We start from the raw sequence: 17,602 nt of genomic DNA on the forward strand, positions 1-17,602 counted from the left end.
TATGGAAGTCTGGCGCCTTGCTGCTGCCTCTCTACAACCCCAGTGAGAGACTTGTCGTGCCCCTCACTTAGGAACACTGAGGCAAAGAACTCGTTGAGGAGTTCAGCCTTGTCCCCCCTGTCTGTCACCAATTGTTTTTGCAATATGTAATATGAGTTATGTGTCATTCTGGAGGATTTAATTTCCCAGATATGGATCTGAGATCGAATAACACTAATATAATAGTACTGATCAGCAAAGAAAGTTGTCATAGAAGTCAAGATCACTCTTGGGATAGAGTGAAAATTATTAGAAGTCAAACTGAGTTACGCTTGCAAAGGAAATTAAAATTTGGAGCAGGAGGAGAAAAGGCTAAAGAACAGTACTGGCATAAACTGGTATTGAACAAATTTAGATTGGAAATGAGAAGATTTCTAACCATCCCAGAATGAAGTTTTAAAGTGGGCATCTGTTAGAAAGGAGCTTGGGCAAAGAACTTTGTTTTAATATTGAACTTGATAAAATTTATAGAAAGGATAATATTCTAGGATAGGGAGTTCTTTAATAAACATGATAGTAGGATTAAGTATTTGTATTCACAGGAAGGATTTATTTTCCCCTTGTGACTGCTGCTGACTCCTGGGGATTTTATTTTTCTCCGTCTGAAGCATTGGATATTGGTGACAGCTGAGGCCGGGAAGTTTTGACTGGGGTGTGCCAGTGTTCCTTCCAGTATTTAGAAAATGCATAGTTTCCTGGTTAAGGGTTTGCTCTTCTACTCAGAGTCATACTAATCACCAAATTGGGGCCAAGAAGGAATTTTTTCCCTGGGTCAGGTTGGCACATACCATGGGGGGTTTTCATGTGGGAATGGTTCTCCTCCTCTGAGTTTATCTAAATCAACTGCTTCTCTGTCTTTGTTGTGGCAGGGCTTTGGCAGCATCCTCATCTTATCTGCTTTTATCTGTGATGTGTTTATTGCATGTTCCGGTTGTTTCTAGTTATGAGCCTTGCGGCTGTGTGTGGGTTTGAAGTGGGCCAGGTTTAGACTTTTCTGGGTAAATAGTTGCCTGTGAATACAGAGAACAGGACTTGATGGCTCAGAAGGTCCTTTTTAGTTGTGTGTTCCTACATAGCAACATGGTTCTTCAGACATGTACATTGAAAGAGGACAAGGAAAGAAGTAGTTGGGCTACTGCATAGTGACGATGATGTAGTCATTAAAGATAATCCAGGTATAAAATAATATTTTGCTCTAGGTTTCATTAATGACAGTTTATGTTGAACAAATGGACAAAAGCTGGTTGGGTGATGGGAATGAGGAAATGAAAATGAAAATTACCACAACTGTTGTGGAAGCTAAGCTCAAAGAGGTAAATTCACCTATGTTGAAGTTATCCTAGAATTCTGAAGGATCTGGCATGTGAAATCACAGGTCCAATAGCAAAAAAAAAATTAATGAATTGAGGGTAGTGTTTAGGATACTGACCTAAGACTGGAGAATAGCTAATGTTGGTACCTATATTTAAGAAGGGGAAATGCAACTCAGTCTTGTTAATTTGCCCAGGCTTTAGAACTATTTTTGAACAAAACAGTAAACCAAGGAAGGAGGTAAATGAACAATGGGATAAAATGCATCATGAGTTTACCAAAGATGATCTATGCTAGACTTACACAATATCTCTCTTTGAGAAGACAGCTAATTTTCTAGACAAAGGAAATGCTTTGGATCTAATATCTGTGCACTTGGTAAAGTGACACATAGGAAATTACTAATTAAACTGAAGAAGAGTGGATTAATAGAAGAATTGTAAGGTAGGTAAGGAACTGGTTAAAGGGGCAAAAAGAACAAGATTTGAAAGAGAGAACTGGGGTGATAAGGGACTATTTGTGAAGTACCTGACAGGATCAGTCTTAGAATCCATATTATTTAATGTTTTCACTAATAGACTGAGCATGGAAAATTGGAGTGTGCTAAGGAACTTTGATGACACAAAATTAGGGAGTATGTTAATACAGAAGAGGGTTGGAATACTATGCAGGAAAAGTTGGATGATTGAGGACTATTTAAATTGAAAAGATATGAAATGTAATCCTAGGAAGTACAAGGTCATAGAGCTAGGGACTAGTAACAAGAATTACTGCTATAAATGGAAAGCAAGTTTTTTAGAAACAACAAGAAGAAAGACCTTAATGTATTAGTTGATCACACAGTGAAGAGAAGCTTTCCATTTTGTGCAGCTGTGAAAGAAAGAAGTGGGATTCTAGGATGTACTTTCTGTGAACTTTCCAGTAGAGACAGGAAAATATTTATTCCTTTGTACTCATCAGTCCTCATCTGAAACAATGTGTACAGTTCTGGTCAGCCAGATTCAAGGAAGGTGAACTGAGACTGTAATAAGAGTAGAGAAGGACTCCTGGGATGGTCATAGAAATGGAAGCTTCTCATATGGAGAGTAGGCTAAAAGAGCTTGGAAGAACAGAGGCTGAGATTGGATCTAATTGTTTTGTATAAATATGGAAGGGGAGAGTTAATATCAAGGAAGGACAAGGACTATTTCAGATTAAAGACAGTGCTGGCATAAGAACAAATAGATAAAACTGGCCATGAATGAAATAAATCTGGAAATTACATGGTTTCTAACCATGAGAGCAGTAAGGTTTTGGAACAACTTTCCAGAAAGGGACAATATGACATGTTTGCCTGCAGTAGCAGGGGAATGGACTTGCTGACTCAGGAGGTCCCTTCTAGTCCCATGTTTCACAGGCAGCACAGAATGAAAAAAGCTAGTAAATGTCAGCTAATTGAGATGAAACCATCAGCCCCCACTTCATCCTGTTCTTAGATGGTAGAAAGTAAGTAATTTCAAGTTCAGGAAAAAGAGACAGCACTATTGCCTTCACAGCAAGGTTCTTCTGACCTCAATCATGCTGTGCAGTTCTTCAAGTAAGCTAAATGCTGCCTTCGCATTTAGTGTCCACGTACGAGTCCAGTGAAGACATAGAATGTCCAGCCTATTAAATAGCAGCTGGGAGGAGGAGAATTAGAAAGGTACATGTAAAGGTCAACTCTCTGTGGTCACTAGCAATTCCATTTTGCTTCACTGCAGAGACAAGCTAAGCCAGCAATAACTGTGTCTCAGTTAAGGATGGAGAAAATTTGCTCTGCATAAATGATTACAACATATGGTCCATAATGTCTGTCTCTCTGAGTAAATCAGCAGGAGCTATGTAAACAACAAGAGAACAAACAGCAAAGATAATCACACAGATCTTGAAGCATGTAACTCAGATTCCAGATTGTGATAAACATTTCTAACTATCTTTGGACAGAGTGGGAATATTTGTAATGCATTGATTTATTTTATATACAACTGCAGGGCTCCTTAAATCAGTTTGTTAAACAACTAGAAAAAGAGAAGAAAAATCTCCAAAGCCAACTGAAAGATTATGAGCTCAGACTGGAACAAGAAGCAAAGGTTGGTTACTGCTGTATCTATCTAGCAAGTGTTTTGATTTTGGGGTTTTTTTTAGATGCCACTATGACATCTGACATACTTTCTGCAATACTGATGTAGGGAATGTAATGATTCTGTAAAATTTAAAGGTAAAAAGTTCTGGGATATATTTGTTTCCTCTCACTTTTTGGTGGAACCTTGCTAAATATTTTAATTGTAACTGCTTATCCATTATTTCAAATACAGGCTTACCACAAAGCCAGTGATAAGAGACGTATATACATAGCAGAGATTTCACAGGTAAGCGACAAAAACTTTGACCTAGTTCAGACCCAGGTCTGAGTCAGATGGAGCAATTGCTGAAAAGCAAAGCAAGCCAATCCTGTCTCTGTCTTTATAATACAGTTTTTAACTTAAAATTTCCTTAAAAAGCCTTTGATACTGTATCATCTAACCTTTGTTTTGGGCAGAGCTGAATGACACAGGTGTCAGCAAGCAGTCTGTGCTAATATGTCCATTGTTGCTACCAAAAATGTTGCTGGTAGAAGCAATGGTGGAAAGTCTTAGGAATAAAAGTCCAGCATACATGCTGCCTTAAAAGACAGGCAGCACTGTCCCTGCATAGCTGCTGGTCCCCGGTGGTCCAAATGTAAGAACCTAACTCAAGTTTCATAGTCTGCATTGCTCCAGCTCATGCTGTTCCTAGAATAATTCTGTCTGACTTTTTTTCCTTAAACTATTACTGCATATTCAGCTAAAGCATTGTTTTGGCCAGAGGTTTGTCACTTTGCACAGAAAAAAGGAGATCCTCACTACCATGTGACCACCTGGGTTGTTAACACCATAGGAAAATTTCCTAATATGTGGTGAATTGAGTAAGTAAGGAGATGGATTTGAGACTTGTTTCAACCTTTAGAAGGAAAATATCACTAAGCTGCAGTTTTTAGAGACTATGCCATGTTTATTAGTCATATTCAACACTAGAAAGACCACTGTGCCACCTAAATCTGTTAGAGCATTAGAGTGGTTAACTGTGACTAGATTCAGCTAATGTATTATTAAAAACCACTGCCTTTTATCTATGCAGGAGATGGCCTCAGCATCTTAAAAGCAAAATAACTTACCTAAAAGAAATGTGGTACAGTTGGAGGTGTTGATCTGTTGATTTAATTTATATAAAGGCATGTGAAGCCACTGTTAAGTGTGTTTGCATTAAAGTAAAAATGTGGTGTAATTTGGCTACATATTGCTGTTGGGTTCCTACAGGGCACTGTTTCTCAGCTAGGGTGCTGTTGTACCCTGGGGTGCTTTGAGATCCTTTTAAGAGGCTATGGAGTGCCATGCAGTGTTAGCACTGTTAGGTGTACAAATGTGATTTACAGCATTTGGATGACGGGATCCAAGTGCATGTTTAGCTAATTTGTAGATGACACCAAGTTGAGTGGAATTGCAAAAACTCCAGAGGGCAGAGCTAGGATCTGGAATGACCTGTATAGATTGGAAAAATGATCCATGATTAACCAAATGAAATTCAAGAAAGACAAGTGCAAAGTACTGCTCTTGGGACAGAATAACCACATGCACAAATAAAGACTGAGGAATGACTGGGTAGGCTGCAGTACTGCAGAGAGGGATTTGGTGGTTATGGTGGACTGTAAGCTGAATATGGGTCAACAGTATGCTCTTGTAGCAAAAAAAAGCCAACAGCATCCTCTGTTGTATTACCAGGAGTATCAATTGTACATCACAAGAAATGAGTCCTCCATTCTATCCAGCACTGGTGAGATGTCACCTGGAGTACTGTGTTCAGTTTTGGGCCCCACACTTCAAGAAAGATGTGGAGAGATTGGAAAGTTTCCATCTGAGAGCAACAAAAATGATAAGGATCCTGGGGAGCAAGAGTTATGAAGAACTAGGGTTATTTATTGTGGAGAAGAGAAATCTGAGGGGTGGTTTGATTCAGTGTTCAAATACCTGAAGACCAATTTATAGAGAGGATTGAGATGGGCTTTTCTCTTTGTCCATGAGGGACAGGACTAGGAGCAATGACCTCAAGCTGCAGCAGGGGAAATTTAGATTGTCAGAAAGTTCCTCCTACTCTCCAATAAGGATCATCAACCATTGGAGCTGGCTACCTATAAAGGAATTGTGGAATCTCCATCCTTGGAAACTTTTCAAGGTTAGATAGGAATTTGGGTGGTATGGTTTAGTCAAGGACAATCCTACCCTGAGTGGGGCCTCATAAGGTTATCTAGTCCAGCCCTACTTCCAGCTCTGCTTTTCTATGATCCTAAGATAGCCTCAGGGATTTCAAATAGGACTCCATAGTGCTAAAAACCTTCTGATTTGTTGTGGTCTTTCTGAATTTGTTGCAACAGAAGAATTGCTCTATTATTTTTTGTAGTAAAAAAAAAAAAAGTGAAAACTAAGAGCTGGTATTGTCTGAGAGTGCCTTAAGTGTAACCAGAAGTGTCTTCATATATTTCATAGATTTCATAGACATTAGGGATGGAAGGGACCTCACGAGATCATCGGGTCCAGCCCCTTGCCCAAGGGGCAGGAAGTCAGCTGGGGTCAGATTCCACCCCCCCCCCCGCAAGATAAGCATCCAAGTGTTTCTTAAAGGTATCCAGAAGAGGAGCTTACACCACTTCTGGGGGGAGTCTATTCCAGAATCTGGAGACTTGGACGGTAAAAAAGTTTTTTCCTTATGTACAGTCTAAAACAATCTTCCAGCAGTTTGTGACTGTTAGACCTTGACTTCCCTTGGGGTGCCCTGGTGAACAGACATTCTCTCAGTTCCTGATGCACACCCCTTATATACTTATAGGCTGCTACCAAGTCACCCTTGAGCCTTCACTTCTCCAGGCTAGAATCCCATGCCTCTCAGCCTCTCCTCATAAGGCCTGTTCTCTTGCCCTCTGATCATGCATATGACTCTCCTCTGGACTCTCCCAAGCTTTTCCACATCCTTTCTAAAGTGTGGAGCCCAGAATTGGATGCAGTACTCCAGCTGTGGCTTCACCAAGGCCGAGTAAAGCGGGAGGATGACTTCTTGGGTCAGAGTTTTATTTGCTTTTCTGGCTGCAGCATTGCATTGGTGGCTCATGTTCATCTTGTGGTCAGTCATGGCCCCCAAGTCTCTTTCCGTCATGGTGCTAGTGAGTGTAGCACTGCTGAGCCTATAAGTATGATATGGGTTTTTTTTTATCCCAAGGTGGGGCATCTTGCATTTCTCCATGTTGAATATCATCAGGTTTGATCTGCCCACCTTACGAGCCTGTCCAGGTCACCCTGAAATGTCAGCCTATCATCTGGCGTGACTGCACTTACCCATAATTTGATGTCATCTGCAAACTTAGCCAATCCACTTCTGACACCTGAATCCAGATAATTTATTAATATATTAAAGAGTACTGGTCTGAGTACTGAGCCCTCGGGAATGCCACTGGTCACCATGCGCCAGGTTGACTCATTTCCATTGACTGTCACTCTCTGGGTCCAACCACAGAACCAGTTCCCCAGCCACCAGACTGTAAGGTTGCCGAGGCCACAGTTCCCCAATTTTACCATGAGGACATAGAATCAAAGGAACAGAAGGGACCTGTAAGATCAAGTTCGATCCCCTGCCATGGGCTGGAGGTTATTGGGCTCAAACGAGCTCAACAAAGTGCTTGTCCAGCCTCCTCTTGAACAATTCCAAGGATGGTGACTGCACCATCCCTGCTGGGAGCGTGTTCCAGATTCTAGATACCCTTACGCGAAAGAAGTTTTTCCTAATGTCTAACCTAAATCTGTCCTCAGTTAGCTTGTGCCTACTGAAGAGTTGTTCCCCTAGATCTTGGTGTTCACCCATAACATACTTGTAGGTGGCTATCAAGTCACCTTTCAGTCTTTTCTTGTTCATACTGAACAAACCCAGTTCCTGGAGTCTCTCCTCAGGGGGCCTATCCTCCAGGCCCCTGATCATCTGGGTGGCCCGTCTCTGCACCCTTTTGAATTTATCCACATCCTTCCAGAAGTGCAGTGCCCCTAACTAGACACAGTACTCCAGCTGTGGCCTCACCAACGCCGAATAGAGGGGGAGGAGCACCTCTTTGGATTTGTTCGCAACACATTGGCTTATACATGGCAGGGTCCTATTTGCCCTGCTAGCAACTTCATTGTGCTGTTGGCTCATATTCATTTTCTGGTTGATTGTCACCCCCAGGTCCCTTTCAGTTGCTGTGCCAGCCAGTGGACCACCACCCATTGTATAGATATGGTGAAGGTTCTTCCTACCTAGATGAAGGACTCGGCACTTGTCCCTATTGAACCTCATCTGATTGCATTCAGCCCATAGGACCAGTCTGTTGAGGTCATCTTAAATCCTTACCCTGTCCTCAGATGTGCCCACATTTCCTCGCAGCTTGATGTTGTCTGCAAACTTAATCATTGCATTTTCCACCCCCTCGTCCAAGTAATTGATAAAGATGTTAAAGAGCACGGGCCCAAGCACTGATCCCTGGGGGACAGCACTGGAGACAGCCTTCCAGGATGAGGCCATCCCATCAATTACAACTCTCTGAGGTCAGCCTCTGAGCCAGTTGTCTACCCACCTCACTTTAGACTGGTCTAGGCCAGTACCCTCCAGCTTTATTGTAAGGATCTCATGGGAAAAAGTATCAAAGGCCTTGCTGAAGTCTAGGTAAAGGATGTCAACCTCATGCCCCTTGTCCAGCTGATTAGTTAGTTACCTGGTCATAAAAGAACACCAGGTTTGTTAGGCATGATCTGCCCTCAACAAAGCCGTGCTGGTTGCTTCTTAATATCCCACCAGTTATAAGCTTGTGGTTGATGGCCTCCTTGACAATTTTTTCAAAGATTTTTCCCAGAATCAAGGTTAGACTGACCAGTCTGTAGTTTGTGGGGTCATCCCATTTTTTGCTGACCTGCCTAGTAGAGTACTTGCTGAGGAAGTAAAAGAACCAGATTCTAGACCCTTTTCACCTTTAGATAATTTCTAATCCACATCTCCCACTTCTGAGGAGAGTCTCTTAACTACTGGACCATGAAAAATGCGAAGTGAGGAAACTCTGCACTATCCCTGTTAAAGATGAACTACTAGGCAGCAAAAAATGCAAAAATCCAAAATCCAGAGGGAAAGCAAGCAAGAAGGAGCCTGCCTCTACAGGCTGATGGTTATGGCACTATACTAAAAGTAGGGTATCCTGGGTTCTAGGGTCTGCTTCCAGCACTGTATAATGTATTTTATATTTAACAGTCTTTAGCTAGAAAACAGCAATAGGCTCTGTGGCCTCCTGGAAATGCCTATGCTTCCTGCTTTCTTGGGAAATTAGAGTTTTGAATTGGAATCCCCTCAGGCTGAGGAATCCCTTGAACCGAGGTCTTTTATTTTTGGGTGATCGGTCTAACCACTAAGTTATTGGGCAAAAGATGGACACCATTTCCATGGACAACATTTCCAAAAAATTGTGCCTTTCTTAAGAAGTCATTAGATAACTGTCTTTAGGAGAGAGGATGGGCATTGTAAACTGCAGGTGAACAGAGATGTCTAGTGGATAACATGAATAGGCACCTAAACTTCTGAGAGGAGCAGGATTTCAGACATATTTTGGTGCTTACTGCTTCCTGTTGGCTGCATCTAGGCACCTCGAGCCCTTCTAAATTGCTCTTTGGAGGCACACAGTGCTCCCTATTCTCTGTGTAGAGCACTGAAACCTGAGGTTGTTGGTGCCCCCAGAGTCTCTTGATAGACTATATAGGTATCTAACCAGGTCAGACCAAGTCACCTAGAACAGGAAGCCTAATATTTAGACATTGCAGCACTTTAGGAAGCAATTTGAGTCCTGGCCTAAATATCTTTTTTAAATAAAATGAATTATTAATTTTTATGGCACTCCTGGGTTTATTTTGTCATGGTGAAATTGTGCAATAAACAGGATCATATAAACCAGTTGAAAATACAGCATTTTTAAAGCATTTTATTATAGCACTTCTTATTCTGAAAGCACTCTTAATTCTCTAATTGTGTAAAAGTAGTAGCTTAGCATGACACATAAGAACTTTCCTATGATCCTATGAACTCTACAATGGAGCGACTGTCATAGTATCCCTGGTATAGCTAACTGGGGTGAGAGGTTGTAATTAGCAATGTTTCCATGTTCTTGCACAGTGGGCAGGTGGCTCATGGTGTGTGGTCATCGTTGCTGTAAGAGATCAGGGAAAATTGCTGGGCACAAGTTTGCAATGTTATACCAATGAAGGCAGACAATCACCAGTAATATGAATGTTATGTGGGAGGAGGAGAGCAGGAAATTAGAATATAAGTGTTATGACTGAGTTCAGCTGATGACTTAAATAGTCTTTTGTACTTAAAACACTTAGTCTATAGTAAAGCAACATACTTAAGATATTTCCAACTTTAAGACCATGATCAGCCCATTGCTCTGTTTTTTGTATATGATAAGGAAGATGATACTTTAGGTATGTATGCTTTAAGCACATTGCATTGGGATTGGTTTTTGGTACTCACAGAGAATAATATTCAAAACTAGTCTCAAACAGAAGACTATATGGCCTTAGATGCTGCAACATGTAGTTTGATGTTTGTTATTTTTCTCCCCCCTCCCAAAATCGGCATGTGCAAGCCATCTCCAGTAGAATATTAATGGAATACTGGAAGCTAAAGCACATTTATGTTCAGCACACTTTTTTCAACTTTATTAAAAACCCACAATATTAAAGTCTGCTACATTAAATTGACAGAGCCTGCCATGAAAGGAGAGCTATACCACTCATGACTTGTAAGCATTTTCCATATATACCAAGGCAAATATAGCAACAGGAGACCATTATCCTATGACAACAATCTGTTCCATTGACAGTAGCTCTTAATTGCAGTATATGGATATGCATATTTCTACTTTTATGTATGGGTGCACTGATAAAGATTTTTTTGGCTGATATACCAATCTGATTGCTGATACTCATCCCAGCAGATTGGAGAGCAGTATCTGGCTGGTAAGTCTGCACGGGAGGGAAGGGGTACACGGGAGGAAAGGGGTGTGGAGGGAGGCAGATTGAGGCCACCATGGTGAGGGAGGGAATGGGCCTGGGGCAGGGGCAGGGACAGGCAGCTGGGACGGGGCAGCTGGGACGGGGGTCGGGGCATGGAATGGAGCTGCAGGTGGCTTGTCTGGGGTGTGGGAAGGGGGGCGGCTCATGCTACTACGTGCATCCCTGGGGAGGCATGGAGGGCAGGGGATGTGCCCCCCAGATTTGTGCGCAGGTCATGGGCAGGCTGCCCACTGTGGGCTGAGGCTGGGGATAGTGCTGGGGTCTTCCTGGCAGAGGCTGGGCCAGGGCTGCATTTGGGGCATGCAGTGGCACTGGGAGGGGGGGGCTATGGGGAATTTTGGGAGGCTGTAGCCCTTCCAGCACTGCCACTGCTTGCCTCAAGCACAGCCCTGGTCCACCCCCCTGCCAGGAATAGGCTGGTGCAGCCCGTGGCCCCAGTCTGCCCTCACCCCACACACAAATCTGGGGGCACATGCTCTCCATACCTCCCCTGGGGGTGTGCGTAGCAGTGGGAGCCACCTCTGTCCCCACACCCTGCGGACAAGCTGTCTGCTGCCTGGCCCAGTGCCTGACCCAGCACCCTCCCCCCCCGCCCCCCCCCCCCAGCTGGGCAGCACCTGCCTCTGCCCCAGACCCATTCCCTCCTTCACTGTCCTGCTCCCCTTTGCCCCTTCCCCCCCCCCCACAGACTTACCAGCCAGACGCTGCTTTCCAAGCTACCAGGCTATATTCCTGGCCATGTGTATGCTGTGCCTGCTTGCATGCAAGCGGCATTTATTGGTGACATTATCAGCTACACTAGCCAAAAAAAGCCGATAGCTGATAATGTCAATTTTCCTATTCATATTTAGCCAATATGATGTGGACCAATATATCAGTGCACCTCTACTTTTATGTACATTTTCTCATTCTATCTCCAGTAGTGCTTAGTAAATCAAATGCAATAGGGCTTTTTTCTTATTGATATTTGAATTATCACTATGAAGAATGCTTTTCTTTCTTTATTTTTCTTTTTTTTCTATGGGGTCATTCCTGAAGCCTTTGGTAGAAACAAAGATGAAATGATTATCTGAAGTAGCAGTTGTTTTGGTTTGGGGTTTGTTTTTTTTTAATATCTTTCTTGTTATCATGTATTTTTTAAGGATATGTTTATCTTCCAAGTGTTCTGATCTATTTATATTGTTTAGGTCTATAAGAAGCTAATAATTCTTACAGTAGATTTTAAAATAAAAGGTCTCACAAAAGTAGCATTTGTCCCATAGGCATATTAGATTGGCGTAATGCAACGATAACCACAGTTTGTTTAAATGATATTGAAGATACAGCTCAGAAAATATCACCATTGCCTCCTTAAGCATAGCTACTATGCCTCATGTTTCCGTAACCGCCCTCCATGGGGCTACACTGTGCTTGAGAACAATGGGGTCAGGAAGACAAGAAGATCCTGTCAGCTTTTGACACACACAAACTGACTCCACACACAGCCCCCAGGCCACATAAGCGATAGGCCTGCAGAATGTTATGCTGCTTCATCTTTGGTGCTCTTAGAGGAAGCTGTCAAGTGCCGTCAGTACTGCTGCTGTTGCTGCTAATTCCCCCCATCTGTTGATGTGCCAATACACATGTACTTGCAGGCTGGATGAAATCACTTCCCAGGCTGAATTCATTGCATGGACTGTGTGTTGCCAACTTCTCCATACAGGATAGTATATGGGAAAGAACTGCTCACACATTGGTGATATAGGATTCCTGTCCTAAATGGTAGTGAACTGATTCAAGCAAGTCCTTAAGCATATGCATAATGACATCCTTGTTCAGCAAAACACATATACATTTGTTTATCTCATTGAAATCAATAAGACAGAAACACAATATTTGCTTAACGTTAAGCATGCATTTAGAGCACCTGACTGCATCAGGGTCATACTGATGCATTTCCAAATTAATGTATGAACATTTGCTCTCTTAGATGTGAATATAATTAAAGCCTAACTTTCTTTATAAAAATTTGACAATTGTAGACATCAGCTATACTTAAAGTTGCTGAAAGACAGAAAATGGATGCAGTGTCCAGCAAAAGAGAGAATCAGATATTAAGGTAAATCTTTTTCATGTGCCCTGTGTTTTCTGACTTAATACATTTTGCTAAATACTGTTTCTTGAGTACTTTGTTCTCTATTTATGATAAATATCACTACTTATAATCCACTAACAAAATATCGATGCCTCTCTCTCTTGCTGTTGATGTTGGTATTTGGATCAGTTCATAACCTAATATTATGAATATTACCAAATGAATGTACAGTACCTACTGATTATGAGTTGTCTTTGAGAAACCTAGATGATTTGGGAACCCTCTCATTTAAATCTGTTAAAATTAGGCCTTTTTTTCTGAAACACTGAGCTGTTTCAATAGTTCTTACATTCTCCAATAGATTAAAAGTAATGAGTTTTAATACTCAGCCTGATTCTTTTCAGTCAGTAGAGCTGTTTGATGTAAGATAATATGGATCATTATAGATGACAGACTATCAAGACCTGTTTCTTTAAAATTTTCTGTGCTAAATAATAAATCAAAGCCACCTCATAGTTATATGAGTGTAAACATATTTCCTCGAACTGTTTCAATCTGAAGAGAATGTAACATTTTTGTGGAATTTAGAAATCATGATGTATTTCTGGGCTTAAGTTTTTAAGCCATGTTTCATATTGGAGCACTATTTTAAACTGAACTAGAAATAGAACTAAATACTAATAGAATACTAACTGCCAGTATATTATTGCCATTGACACAAGATAGAAATTGAGAACAGCTAACCCATTAATAGATTATAAAAGTGAACTGATATGAAACATGCAATTTTCCCCATTTATTTTCAATTTTAACCTCATCCTATACATTCGTAAATTTTTGGAATGTCGGCTAGATTCCATAAATTGTCATTCTTTGGTCTCCTGATGAGAGTTCAGGAGATACATTAAACTTCACTGTAATAAAGTTGTGTTCTTAAATTAAGATTAGCATTGCTTGGGTCTTCAGTACTCAGTAGACAACCCAGAGGCTGCTTCAGTACTCAGTAAACAACCCAGAGGTTGCTTCTGGCCGTTGCTATGGGTGGAACTCAGGTGGAGGAGCTAGGCGGTCAGAGCTAATGTACTTTTGCCTTGGTTCCAATGGAGGACTAAAGAAGCAAGTATCTGCAGCCAGATATTGAATACTGGCTGTACAGGAGCCCTGCTCTATAATTATTAATCACTCGGTTTTTGTTTTGTGAGACCAGTGTTATCTCATTGAGTGGAATGATAGTTGATCTGATTTTCTTAGAGAAAAGAATTATTTGCTTGTAATTGCTGTTCTCAAAATTTCTGTATGTTGTAACAGGCTACCACTCTCTCACTTTCCTCTTCTAAGGCTTGATAGTTTTGTAACATAATGCAGCATTTTTACAAATTACTTTATGTGCGTGATGGGAGCTCTTCACTTTTCGAACTGGCATTTGGAGTCACTAGGGAACAAGTAGGTTGTATTTCATTGACTTCCGCAGCCAGTAGCTTAGAGCTTTGAGTCTGGTGAGTTTTCTACCTTAGTCTAAGATGGTATCACAGACTTTAGCATGGTCATCTGTCAAAATCTGTATCTTTAGGAAAAAGCAAGCACACGTGAGGAATTGTCTGTCTTTTCCAGCGTATGCCAAGTTACACAGAGGGTAGTTGTCAGAGTATTCCTGCATGAATACTCACGTAATACGCTGAAGACAGAGGGCCTAATTCTGTTCTTACTTACACTAATACTAATCAAAATAGCTTTATTCCAGTCAGTGCAGTAAATCCTATGTAGTAAAATGAGATCAGGCCCTGAAAATAACCTCATAATTTCCTGCTAGTCATTCCACCTTACTTTAACTTGCATTTCAAGAGTTCTTGTCTTCTCTGGGTTCCAATCAAGTTAAGAAACAATATTTACATTTTTATATAATTGCTACTGTAGGTGTGGATAGCCCAAACCATGGTATAATTATGTTTGTATAAGCAAGTCGATAAAGACTTTTTTACACACTAACCTAACACAGTTTGTCTTTACTGACCGTTTGAGTGTGTCCATCAGCTTATATAAACTCCCTTATCATGGTTTCTGCACCAGATCAGATGGGGCCTGCAGCACAGTAAGAACTGGCAGTTGAGGAAAGGAGGGATATTGATGTGCATATCTGCTCAGCTTGACTCTACAATGGCTTTTTTATTGATTACTGAGTAAATTAAAGGCTTTGGTCCTGATTTGCAAAGCCTTCAGAGGAAGCAACCCTTCAGAGTTCGGGGGTCAACACTCCCCTCATGACCATGACTGATTGTGATAGCAGGAACAATGGAGCTGTCAATCTCAAGAGTGAGATTATTAAGCAGTGGAGACAGCTTTCTTGGCAGCTTGCCCAGAAACCCGAAACTTGTTCCCAGAACATATCAAATGCCCGCAACTTTCACTAGAGCAAAATGCAAAATATTCCTTCATCTGTCACTATACAGATAAACATGTAAATTTTGGTATAGTCTCTTTTCCTCCACCTTCCAACTGGGTAAGAGAGAAACTAGACACCTGTATATCTCTGCTAGAATATGTAAAGTGCCCATGTACTGAACTGATGAACACCAAGATAGATGTAGCCATTTTGCATAATACAAACTGCATTCTCCTGAGACCGACTCTCCTACTTTGTGGATTTCTCCCTTCTTCCCTTGTAAATTCTGTTCTGTATTTCCACTGATGTTCCCTTTCAGAAGCAAATGTAATAACTCTCCTAGGCTTTATGTACAAATGCTATGTATTCCCATGAATGTAAACTCCCTAGCCAGGTGCCCAAGTTTCATGTGGAAAGGCATGGGACTTAAGAGCATGGCTCTCAGGAGGAAGCTACCTGAGCAGAACTATAATTACAGGTACAAGAATATTCTTCAGTGCCTTGATATGGAGAGTATACTTGGTGAAAGGGTCTTCTCAGTCTGTTTGTCTTCCTGTTTTTACAGACGTTTAGTATTCTGTTCATGCTGCTTTAAATTTAATCATTTAAATAACATGAAGTTATTCAGGAATGATGAGATGAGGATTGGGATTTGTACACAGAATAAATAATCCATACACCAAGAGACTGTGTTATTTTTTCCCCCTCAGATTTATTAATTAAACATGATAATCAGTTATGTTGATATCAAAATCACACACATTTCCAGCAGCAAACATTTTTACAGTGTCAAAGGTAACTGATATTTAATGACTTAAATTCTTTAACTTTTTATTTCAGAGGAAGATATAATGTTCAAGAAAACAAGAGAATATTGGATCCCAAGAAAGGACCAATTAAAAAGACAGCAGGAGTGAAGAAACTTCCAAAACTAAAACAGTGAACAAATATTCTTAATAAGAACTTCCAATTGCTTCTTTTGTTGTTTTAAAATTGAAACTGCCTTCAGTAAAACTGAACAGAATTGTTTTGGGCAAATTCAAACTAAAATAGCTACTAATGGATCTTTGTTTCCCAGTAACTTCATAAGTCGCTGTTCTAAGGGAAAAGTGCTCCCTATGTAGTAGTCTATCTCTGAATTCTCAGGTGTGGCCCTTGACAAACTGATTGCTGTACATGAAAAGTTAGCTCATACAAAATCAAGTCAGGTGGCTCAGAGAATCGGTTAATCATCATAAGAATGGTAGATTTTTCTCCCCTTGACTGTACAATCAGTTACGAAAAACAGCTCCTTTCTGAGCTCTCTATTAGGGAGATTAAGAGGATCTATGTGGCTTCAAAGAGTAATTTTATCACCTAAACCCAGTGAGCCTATGAGAAGAATCCTTATTCTGCATAGGAGTAATCAGAGTGTGTCCCCTCTGTCTTAGTCATAGGATGGCAGAAGTTTCCTTCACAGCCCTTGGAGCTCTTAACTGAGCACTACTTAAATGAGACCAAGCTCGGAGCCAGTCTGTCATTCAATCTACAGCCTTGAAGAAGCGTTCTTCTGTTAGGTTGTGTTAGATTGTACAAGCTGCCTGGTTCTTTCAGATTGACTCCAGGACTGTCACTGGCCACACTAAAGAGCACTGAAAGAAGTGATATTTGTTGCGCATTTGGCCCCTTGATGGCATGGCTGTAGAGGCTTTGACAGAAATGTATGGTTGCTGAATGCTTTAAAAAGTGCCTGATGGCTTGACAAATTGACCTTCGTTTAATGTAGGTTCAGATGAAGGCGCCCCAAAGCAGAACAACTTCATTAACTTCTGTTTGTGTGCGTAAGCAGAGCTGGGTTGATGTAGCCCAGCCGCACTCCCAGTGCTTTCTGCAGCCTGGGAGCAGGGGGATGGTGGAGGAGAAGGAGCTCTGGTATGGGGTTTGCCTGTCTTGCACTGGATGGGGGGTGTTTGGATTGGAGCCCTCCTGAGGTGAGGGACTCCAGTCTACCCGCCCTGCCTTTCAGTGCAAGCTGGGTAAACCCCAGACCAGAGCTCCTTCCCCTCCCCACATCCCCACTCCCATCCTATAGACAGCACCTGAGCTGGGGTGGAGGTGCAGGATGGCAGGACTAGGGCAGAAAGGATGTGTGTCTGTAGCCTTTCTCCCCTGAACTGGCTCCAAACTAGAGCTCTCCAGAGAAATTCTGTTGTGTTTGGGGGGGTTGGGGGTGTCACTGTAATTTATGGTGCTTTCTATGAAGCGCCATGAGTTAGTGGGGAGCTGTATATCTGTCAGCACCCAAACATTGCCTTATTGTAGTTTTGTCATTCTTTGCTTCTGTTATTTGTATGCCTTGGGGCTCCACAGTTATTTCCAGCTGGACTTCTCAGATGTCCTTTACTGTGCAGAGAAACAAAAAATAAAATTTGGTTTAGAAAACTTTATATTCTGCATGTAAGGGTGAAGTGTTAGAGTCATTAAGGCATCTTGCTACAGCTCCACATGCATAAGTTCAAGCCTTACTCAGGACTTGTGCTGCAGGCTGCCCCCATTCAACCCACCTGTAAATGGGTACATGGTCATTTGGGCTGGGGAGCAGGAGGCAGCTAAAGGTGAATGCTAGCCACTTTGTTCCCTTGTGTGCCATTG

At 41.5% G+C, this 17,602-nt stretch overlaps 1 protein-coding gene across 5 annotated transcripts in view; it reads left to right on the forward strand.

The window, feature by feature from the left end:
- Window positions 1-17,397, forward strand: part of CCDC169 (coiled-coil domain containing 169) — a 42,268-nt gene extending 24,871 nt beyond the window's left edge. For 4 of the 5 annotated variants that reach the window (XM_059715814.1, XM_006267430.4, XM_059715741.1 and 1 more), the window contains 4 exons: window positions 3,360-3,458; window positions 3,684-3,737; window positions 12,539-12,615; window positions 15,812-17,397. In XM_059715814.1, the coding sequence (XP_059571797.1) occupies window positions 3,360-3,458; window positions 3,684-3,737; window positions 12,539-12,615; window positions 15,812-15,914 (333 nt within the window). In that variant the 3' untranslated portion in view covers window positions 15,915-17,397. The remainder of the gene's footprint in view (window positions 1-3,359; window positions 3,459-3,683; window positions 3,738-12,538; window positions 12,616-15,811) is intronic. The other variant, XM_059715851.1, reaches the window with a different exon arrangement.
- The last annotated feature ends 205 nt before the right edge of the window (window positions 17,398-17,602 follow it).

The sequence above is a fragment of the Alligator mississippiensis genome, chromosome 1 (assembly GCF_030867095.1).
Source record: "Alligator mississippiensis isolate rAllMis1 chromosome 1, rAllMis1, whole genome shotgun sequence".
In the NCBI taxonomy this organism is placed as follows: Eukaryota; Metazoa; Chordata; order Crocodylia; family Alligatoridae; genus Alligator; species Alligator mississippiensis.